The following is a 10733-nucleotide window of genomic DNA, read 5'->3' as shown; positions in this document are numbered from 1 at the left end:
TTCACTCTGTGTTCTCTTTAGCTACTTGATCTTGAGCATATGGGTTGGCAGGGCCAGGACGGAACCAGCCTCCTGACCTAGGGACAGGGGCAGGGACTTTCGAAGTCAGACTTCCCTGTATGACCATATAGGCTGTGCTATGATGCTGAATTGCCAGCCTGGCAGACCCCTCCTCTGTCCTTAGGGAAACTGAGCTCATCCATTCTTCATTGAGGTTTGGGTGACAGTGAGGTCATAAGCTTTCTTTAACCCTGTGATCAATCCTGGGGGCTTCTAAGTCAAGATCTTCCCACCCCTAAGTCAGACTCAAGGTCTCCATGGCCCAACCTCCTTCTCACACTTCTCTTAAGGGGGTAAATGTGTTATTGTGACAATGCGGTGATATCCTGTTTATTTACTCATTCAATTAACTTATTAAGCCTACTATGTGTCAGGTGATGATAGTGAAATACAGATGGAGAAATAAGTGATGTATGTTTCACAATCTTTGTTTTTCAGGGTCTTGTGCTTGCTGTGGAAGCACTCTACCACTTGAACCACATCCCTACCTCCTTTTTTGGTTTTTTTGGTTATTTTTCAAATAGGGTCTTGATTTTTCCTCCATCTGGCCTAGGATTGAGATCCTCCTATCTATGCTTGCCATGAAGCTGGTGAGACAGGCATGTTTGTTGAGAGGGGGTCTCTTTAACTTTTTCCCCAAATGGCTTCAAACTGTGATCCTCCAGATAGTTCCCTTCTCAAGTTACTGGGGTTACAGCTGTGAGCTGCCACACCTAGCCATGTTTCACAGTCTTGAAGCAAAATCCTACATGTTAACAAATAATTAGAAGACAATGTAACAACTACATGAAAGGAAGTGTGTGCAAATCTTTTTCTGGACATTGTGAGTATAAAGATCTCTTCTGGCTTGGAGAGGAAGTAAAAAATGTTTAGGAAGTAGTTGCATTAAAGCTGGCTGTAGACATTCGATTGGTATCTGAAACCAGAGGTACCAGAATACTCCTAAGTGACTATAAAATTTAAGAGAACTGCAGAATATTCCTGCTAAGGACTGGGAAGATTGAGAGAACTACAGAATATTTTTGGATGAGGCTGGAATAGAAGGTGAGAGAAGAGGAAACAATTCAGCTCTGTATATTGTTACAACACAGATCACACAAAGAATTGGAAAATAATTAGAACAATATAAAGCTGAGGAGAGTGAGTCATAGGGCAATACTGATCCAAGGGGAAATTTTTCAGTTATGCAAGATGAGTAAGTTTCTCAAATCTAATGTTCGTTATGTGGACTAGTTAATAATGTTGTATTATATTATTGAAATCTGAGAAGAGAGCAGATGTTAAATCAAGTCTTCACACACAAGGAGGAAAAGTAAGTTATGTGTAGTGATAAAAAGTAACAGTATGTGAAGGTGATAGTAATGTTAATTATCTTGATTGTGATGATCTTTTCCCAATGTATATGTATCAAGTTATCAAAGTATGTACCTTGAAAACACACAAGGTTTATATGTCAATTATTCCTCAGTTAAGCTGTTTAAAATTAGAAGAAGCTGAGATAAGGATTCATAATTTTAAAAAGTATCATTTGCATTTTTGTGATTTGTTTTTCCACATGGGATGTAGATAATTATAAGAAAACATTAGAAGTATCAGCTTGGACATGGGTTTTAGAGAACATGCTAAAGACATAGTAGAATACAAGAACAGAAGCAGTGAGATTCAATGTCCTACCATCAATGAAAGGAGAGATTTTCAGAAATATTTATAGTTAAATTATACCTAATGCCATAGGGACTGAAGAGGATGTGGGATGAGAGAAGATCTTCACTTTGATAAACTCGTGGTTAGTGCACACTTACGGAAATAAAATGAGATTGAAAGGATTGAGGAGTCAATGATACAATACAAAGCAGAAGCAATGAATGCTGAATGTGTACTTGACAAATTCAGTAATAAAAACTTAAAGATTAGATTAAGTATAAAAGGAATAATTGGATTAAAGTAGGTTATAGAGCTTTACTGTTGCTTTCTTTTTAATGTATATATATATATATATATATATATATATATATATATATATATATACATACATTTTGGCAGTATTTGGATTTGAACTCAGCACTTGCTAAGGAAGCTCTCTACCACTTGAGCCAAACCCCCAGTTCTTATTATTCCAAGGAAAAAATCATATTCTTAAAATGTGGTCAAAAACAAAACCATTGAGGGGGCGGGAGGTGGAGGGGGAAATGACCCAAACAATGTATGCACATATGAATACTTGAATAAAGAAAAAAAATCCATTACATTTCATTATCATCTTCACTTTAAGTGTTCAGTTCAGTAATATTTTATATATATTTATACTGTATAACATATCTCTAGAATTTTTTTGTTTAACAAAACTAATACATTATAACAATTAGACAAAACTCCATTTTTTTCACCTTTTCAAGTTCATTGAAAAGTACCTTTGTGTTTGGTTTTCATGAGTTTGACTATTTTAGAAACCTCATAACAGGAATCACATAGTATTTTTTTTGTGTGATTGGCTATTTCATTTAGAAACCTTTATTTCATCAAGATGTAGTATCTGACAGGAATCCCTTCTTTTTAAGGACTGCACAATATGTTCCATTATATGTACATATATAAAATTTGGTTTATTCTTTCACCCATCAAAGTACACTGGAGCTGCTTCTACCTCTTGGGTATTGTGATTTGTGATGCTGTTTTCTCTCTTTAAAGTCAGACATGCTGAGAACGCTTAGCAATAGAATTAAATAAAAGCCAAGTCAAGCAAAACAAAGAAAACAAAAAAACTTTAAAAAATGTATTTCTGTGTTACTGCACAGAAAAATGAAAGTCTACTTAATTTCAGTTTTTCGCTGCTCTATCATTAACCGCATTTCATCAGTATCAGGTTTTCCAAAAAATGCAATGTGTGTAGAGGTTCAGAGCAAAGGGCTTAGAACTGGTGACCTGGGTTCCAGTCCCAGCTCTTGAAATCTGAAAAATTTACTTCATTTCTTTATGGGTTAGTTTCACTATCTGTGTAAAATAAACAAAGAATAACAATAAAAATATAATATTATTGTAAAAAGGGGACTTGTTTGGTAGTGGGGAATGAGTGGGAGGGGCAGGAAAGGAGAGGGCAAAGGAGGTGAATATATTATATATTCACATATATGCATGAAAATAGCAAAGAGAGAGCCTCTAAAAACTGTTAAAGCTTAAGAAAGTAATAGAGGGAGTAAATTCAATCAAGCAGGGAAATTTTCTAATGAAAATCCATGGTACAATTAATTTATGCTTAAAAGACGAACATCTTCAGTAGATAAGATAATACAATGATCTTAACACAAGGCCTTTCCATGACAGCAGCTTTAGGAAAACATGTTTATAAGGTTCCAGAATATAAAGTTGGAGGATGGAAAGAGGGAAGAAATGACATTGAAGAAGTAGACAGGGTCCAGATTATAAAGGATCTGGTAAAAAATTATTTATTGTCTGATTACAACAATGTTCTGTTGTTAATAAGGTACTTGGAAACCAATAAAGTCACACAAAGATGAAAAGAGAAAGTCACTTGTAATGCCATCACTCAGAAAAATACACATGCACAACTTGGAAAGACAAATGTTCAAATGAGAACTAGAGTGCAAAGTATTTCCATAACCCACTATTATGTGTTAGATAATTTCCAAATATTTTTGATGTCATAAAAATTTGACTTTTTTAGTAACTATATAGTGTTACATCACTTGGTTGTTCTGTATTGGATATTCTGAATTCTATATTTATCTTTTTCCAAAGCTTTATAATTTTATTATAAAAATATCCCAGAAGAATAGTTCTCTTATACTATTTTCAACAAAATAATATTACCCTTGTAAAATATTAAGATTGAATTTATTTTATCAAAGTGCAATGTTCATTTTAATGCATTTTCTATATATTGATAACATGCTCTTTATGTAGATTTTTATGACATATTTTCAGCAATACAAGATCCTCATTAGCACATTATAAATTTCAAAATATCTTCAATCTGCTGAGCAAAGGAGATGTTTAATTTTAATTTGATCTTGTTAAATTGTACTGAGAATGAAATTTAGTATGTATTTATTTGTGTTTGTACTTGTTTTCCTATAATATTTATTATTTATTTGATGTCAATTTATCATTATGCCTATGCATTAAGAATATTAATCTTCAATAACCTATGTGTGTTATAGCTATTTCTCCACTTCATTGTTTAAGTTTTATTTTGGAAATGTGTATACACTTAAAATATTTTGAATCAAAAGTACAAATATTTACCTTTTATCCTGGTTATCAGGCTCAGGAATTCTTTACCCCATGGAATCAATAAGTGATCACATTGTTTTTAAATGTTTAAGGTTATTTCCATAAATGTGTCTGTGTGCATGCAGAGGTATACATCCTGAATCCTTCTGGAATTTTTTCTCTATTATAAATTATGTGAAACTAGCTAGTCAATTCCCCAGCATGATTTATTTAATAATGCGGATATTTTCTGCCACGAAAACGCTAAGTACATCACTAACCTAATTCTTAGGCAGCCTCTACTGACTTTTGGTTTGTCTTTCTGTTTTTGCACTACTTTAACATTGTCTGCATTCTAATGCTTTCATATTTTTATTTTAAATATTTGTGTATTTTAATATTTATTTAACTTAAAATACCTTTGTTTTCTTTTATACCCAGAAAATTAAGTTGAATTGTAAAATGAGTAAACAATATACATAAGCATAAAAAGAAAAAGACTCCTCAACTATTCTAGCTAGAATCCTACTTCCTGAGGACAATCAGTCCATTAAGGACTGTTTTCTAGTCTGGCTAGCCATGTGAACAAGCCATTCTGCTGTACCACGATAAAAGTCTTCTTAAACACCCTCAGTATGGTTACTTTAATGTTTTATTTTTAACTTTGAAGAGAGGTCTAAGTTCTAATTTGAAATTTATATGACAATGTTAATTTATCTTCCAGCATTTAAGTAATGAAGGAATTTTTAATAGTTTTAAGTAGAGGTCATCCTACATATCTGCTACTTAATATCCTCTCACTTATATCTCCACATTCCCAAACTACACCACCTCTCCAAATTCTGGTGCCTATGGTTTTGTTCTCCATCTGTGTACATTTGTATGTTTCTTTTTAGATTTCACATATAAATGAGATCATGCCAATATTTTTCTTTGTCTTGTCTATTAGCATCATGTTTGCAGATTCATCTGCACTGTGGCAGGATCTCATACTTTTTTTAGTGTTGACTAGTATTCCACTTTATATATATATAATATTATGTTATATATATAATAGGCTATATATAGTAGTATAGGTATACATAATATTTAAATATTATAGTATTTATGTTTAGGAGACATACACACATGCACGCACCCCGCTTCTTTAAACATTCATCCATTGACTGACATTTAGGTTGTTCTCATATCTTGGCTATTGTGAATAATGCTTCAATGAACATGTGAGTGCAGATGTTTTTATAAGGTGGTGATCTCATCTCCTTTAGGTATATACTCAGAAAAGAGATTTCTGGATCATATAGTAGTTCTGGTTTGAATTTCTTTAGAAATCTCTACACTGTTTCCTACAATGGCTGAAGTAATAGGCTTACTTAAGAAGCCATGCTAATCCTATGACAAATCTCAATATATAGCATATATTGAAATATATAGTATATATTGAAATATATATATGAAATATATAGTATATATTGAAATATATAATATATGAAATATATAGTATATGAAATATATACATATATACTACATATAAGATAAAATAATATATCTTATACTAGAGTATATAACATTATGATATAGCATATTATATATATTATAGTATGTTTTACATATTCTAGTTTGTTGGTCAAAATTTTACTTCCTGTTCAGCATACATTATATTAATAAGGAAAAAAAGGATAATATATTTTATATGAGGTTGGATGAGTTTCCTCTACTACTTTCTTTTTCTTTCCCATACTACATTTTGAATAATTAAATTACTCATTCAGACAAAATTTCAAAAAATAGTGCTAAATTCCCTTTAAAATTTTTCTGTATACTTCCTTGGAATGTCAATGAAATTCACTGTGAGACAAAATTGTTCTGTTCACAAAATTATTGAACCTACTCATTTATTCAGAAATCGTGCTTCATGATTTTCTTCAAATGGGTCTTGGAAGTTTCTTCAGTGTATACCTTGTTAAATTTAGCCATTATTCCCTTGCGATGAAATTTTAATTATAACTTCCATTTGGTTATTTCCAATATATAATAGCACAAGAATATTTATTCATTTTGTATCAGACCACATTTCTGACAGTTATCATAGGCCATTTGATTTTTAAAAGACATCCAATCAAATCATCTGAAAATATGTTTGTCACTTTCTCTATATTTATTCTCTTCATACTTCTTATTGTACATTGAGCAAGACTCCCAAAATGTTGAAAAAAGTTGTGGAAGTATGCCTGCTTGTTATTTTTTTGTATGTATTGATAACTCTTGCAAGTAGATTAGTTTTAAAGCCCTAGAAATATGAAAAGAACATGGGCTTGTCTTCAAGAGTAGATGTGAGACATAGTTAGAAAAAACTGCACAAGGTCTTTAACCTTCTCTTTAAGCAGTTTTTGAGGAATAATGAGAACAAATTGAAGGATACAGAAAGAGTGAGGAGGGCTCACAGCAACCAGGTTTAGAATAGGTCTGGATCTTTTTTCATCTGTATAATGAAAATATCTACCTCATTTGGACTTAAAGCAGACTAAATTTAAGGCAAATAAGACTTTTAATAATGACTGGCACCAGAAAATGTCCAATAGATGGTAATTAGTGTTATTATTCCAAAAGGACCCTGTGCAAAGAAAGATAAAAGTATAGAGAATACAGGATATATAACTACAAAAGAGGCAGTTATTTTTACTGATGTTCCAAAGAGCCCTCTTTGTGTTGAAAAAAAATTGAATCTGGACAAGAGACAGGATCACAAATGGTTACTTCTTTTACCTTACCTTACCATTCCTTGCTTGAAGTGATTTTTTCGGATGACTTTATAAATATAATGAAAAAAAATCAACCTTCATATATGTTACCATAAGATTAACAGCATAAAACCTACCTAGTATGAATCACATCTATTTGTTTGTTTCACAAGCCTACACAGAAGGAAGAATGCACTATAATCCCCTCTAGTCTTCTCATGGCTACCACTCATTAGGTAGTCCAGCTGAGGTTTGGTCATGTAGCAGTCTGAATGATTCTTTCCCACTGGTGATACTAACAGATCAAGGGAAGAAAAAATATAACTGGCATTCTGTTGTCAGAATTATGGAATACACAGAGCTCAGACTTTTGGCATAAATAGGCCAGCTGTGAAAGAACAGAAATCATTAGACTAATTTTGGATACTTATTAATTAAATAGCTAAGTTTCTGAGATTTCCTAAAATAAGTGATTCATGTTTTTCTTTTCACTGTTCTACAAATAGGAATTACTATTCATGGAAGAGGAGAACCAAACTTCTGTGACAGAATTTGTCTTCCTGGGTCTCTCACAGGATGCACAGACACAAGTCCTGCTCTTCTTTCTTTTTCTGGCCATCTACCTGCTGACCGTGCTGGGAAACCTGCTGATCATTGTGCTCATTCACATAGACTCCAGACTCCACACACCCATGTACTTCTTCCTCAGAAACCTGTCCTTTGCTGATCTCTGTTTTTCTACTACCACAGTCCCCCAGGTGCTCGTCCACTTCCTGGTGAAGAGGAAAACCATTTCCTTTGCTGGATGTGCAACACAGATAGTTGTGTTACTTCTGGTTGGGGGTACAGAGTGTGCACTGCTGGCAGTGATGTCCTATGATCGGTATGTGGCTGTCTGCAAGCCTCTGCATTACTCCACCATCATGACACATTCGCTATGTGTCCAGCTGGCCATGTGGTCCTGGGCCAGTGGAGCATTTGTGTCTCTGGTGGACACTATGTTCACACTGCATCTTCCCTACCGAGGAAATAATATCATTAACCATTTTTTCTGTGAACCTCCTGCCCTCCTGAAGCTGGCCTCAGCAGATACTTACAACACAGAAATGGCCATCTTTGCAATGGGTGTGGTAATCCTTTTAGTTCCTGTCTCCCTCGTCCTGGTCTCCTACTGGAATATCATCTCCACTGTGACTCAGATGCAGTCTGGAGAGGGCAGGCTCAAGGTCTTCTCTACCTGTGGTTCCCATCTTCTTGTTGTAGTTCTCTTCTATGGCTCAGCAATACTTGCCTACATGAGGCCAAACTCCAAGATAATGAATGAAAGGGATAAAATGATCTCTGTGTTCTACTCAGCAGTGACACCCATGCTGAACCCCATCATTTATAGCCTGAGGAACAAGGATGTCAAAGGGGCTCTCAGGAGACTAACTGCAAAATAGTTTAGAGATGGTGATGTCAGGCTAGCAGAGTGTCTCACGTGATAGAGTAACTTCAGGCATGAGACCCTGAGTTCAAATTCAACTACTGTTGAAAAAAAAAGAGATGATGACGTCTGTGTCTGATGACCATTTTAGGAATATGAAAACAAGGGATTTTCTTGCATATTTTCCCCTGGGCCATTTTGCTCCTCCACATTTTTCTTGTGCCTGATTTCTTACATTTCTTCTCAGATCAGTTCAATAAATTTCCTATCCAATGAAAGGCATTTGAGTAAACACAAGAAAGATATTAAGTTAAGAAAAAGGAAAATGAATGAAATGAAAGTGAAAAGACAAGATGAGGAGGGAGGTAAAGAGGGAAGAAGGAAGGAAGATAACCACTTCTGTCTTAGGTAATACAATTAAACAAATTGTTATAGTACTATGTGTCAAAAAATAAACAACCAATGAAGAACAGAACCAGCTATCACAATATGAGCATAACTTTCGAGCAATGGAGTAATTTCTTTTATTCTTACATACATGTAACAAATATCTTTTGAACACATATACATCCCAGATACATTTATACTGTCTGAGATATAGAGATAAAAATTATATTATGTTTCTAACATGGCTTTCAACCCTAAATTTAAAGTCTGAAATTGAGAAGAACACATTGAAGGAATAATGAATGGCACAATTTTTCTAAGAATATGTGTATTGTTAAGAAAAAAGTAGTAATGCTAAAAAATAAGACAAAAAGTCTAGACTGAGAATTGTATTGAATTTGTTACTAAACTTTCCAGTATGTAATTCTGAAAAAAACTAAATTAAAATTTTCTTAGAGTAGATGTCAATTTTCTTACCACATGAAATCATATGTGAGGCAATGCAAATGTCAATCACCTCAATTTAGAAGTTCCACAATGTATGCATATATAAGTACTTTGTGTAGTACACAATAAACTTCCACAATTTAAAAAAAATTAGAGGATTTTTTAGGATAAATTATGAGGATTTAGGCCTTCTGTGTTCTTTGTTTGATTTCTGTACAGTATCCTTTTGTGTTAAAATTTATACATGTTACTGTCAGTGTGTACAGGGTTATTTCCAGTGCTTGTTTTACTGCAAACAGTGTTGTTCTCACATTTTACATGTGTAAAATCTGTTATGGTGTGAATGTTAAATGTCACTAAAAGGCCCATGTGATAAAGGTTGAATCCATAGGGTGGTGGTGCTGGGAGACAATAGATCCTTTAGGAGGTGGGGCCTTATGGAAGGTTCTCAAGTCATTGGTGGTGAGCATTTAAGAGATTCTGGGACCTGGCCTCTTCTTCTCGTTCTTCTTCCTGATGATTCCAGAGACTGGAGGAGCCTTTGACATCTTGTCCTGATGAGCGGTTTTGCTTTGCAATATATTGTCGCCATGGCCATCCAGCATCTCCACCAGAGACCCAAATTTACCATAAAGTGGAACCCCTAAATATACCTGTTCTCTTTATTCTCTTTACAGGTTACTTTTTCAGATATTTCATAGTAGTGATGGACAGTTAACTAATATACATCCTTTTGGATATATTGCTTTTGTAATGAAAAATAGATAACATATTTCTCCAGTTTCACTTGTACAATATTTTCTCTGATGTATTATTTTTATTATCAAAAAGTGAAAACTTATTTTTAATTTTTGAGTAGCTGACACCCCTGTTCACAGAAGGCAGAGGCACAGGCACATGTGTACCAACATGTGATACAGGGTAGAAGTGAGAAACAAAAACTATAAAAGCAGAGATCGAATCCATTGGTGATGGATGCTAACTTAAGGTTGTGAAGGAAGACCTGATATTAGCATGAGTTAACTCCCTCTAGCAAGTAGTAGCCCAGATAAGAAGTGGGGAGGATATAGATAGTGGTTGCCCTAATGGAGAGATGAGGTATGCTTTCTAACTTGGAAAAGTACTGGTCATGGCCTCTGGCTGCTTGACTGGTTATTGATACCATCTGTTCAGTCAGGGACCTCCTCAGCAAGACCATGTGGGGTACAACAAGTCCTCGGGACTCAGAGCCAATTTAGTGGGTACTGTTTGCACAAATGGCAGGTCAGAGAATATGCTCAGGAGGATTCATTAGAATTCAGTTTCCAGAAGCAGCATTTTCCAGGGGCGTCAAGTTGCTCAAGAGAATGGGACTGTGAAATATCCCCCAGGATGAGACTGGGGCTCCCTGTTGCTCCAGAGAGAGAGAGAGAGGGTAGGTAATGGCAAGTGTCCTTTGAGCA

General features: G+C 34.5%; 1 protein-coding gene across 1 annotated transcript; it reads left to right on the top strand.

The window, feature by feature from the left end:
• Positions 1 to 7549: 7549 nt before the first annotated feature.
• LOC109693786 (olfactory receptor 2D3-like) lies at positions 7550 to 8473 on the top strand. Its single transcript, XM_020175340.2, has one exon. The coding sequence runs from the start codon at positions 7550 to 7552 to the stop codon at positions 8471 to 8473; it is 924 nt and encodes a 307-aa protein (XP_020030929.2).
• Positions 8474 to 10733: the final 2260 nt, after the last annotated feature.

This window comes from Castor canadensis, chromosome 1 (assembly GCF_047511655.1).
Source record: "Castor canadensis chromosome 1, mCasCan1.hap1v2, whole genome shotgun sequence".
In the NCBI taxonomy this organism is placed as follows: domain Eukaryota; kingdom Metazoa; phylum Chordata; class Mammalia; order Rodentia; family Castoridae; genus Castor; species Castor canadensis.
Note: the sequence above shows the minus strand (reverse complement) of the source record. Positions and strands in the feature narration are given on the sequence as shown.

Bases quoted from the DNA above. Each gene is read 5' to 3' on its own strand.
- LOC109693786 (XM_020175340.2), top strand. From the start codon at position 7,550: ATGGAAGAGGAGAACCAAACTTCTGTGACAGAATTTGTCTTCCTGGGT.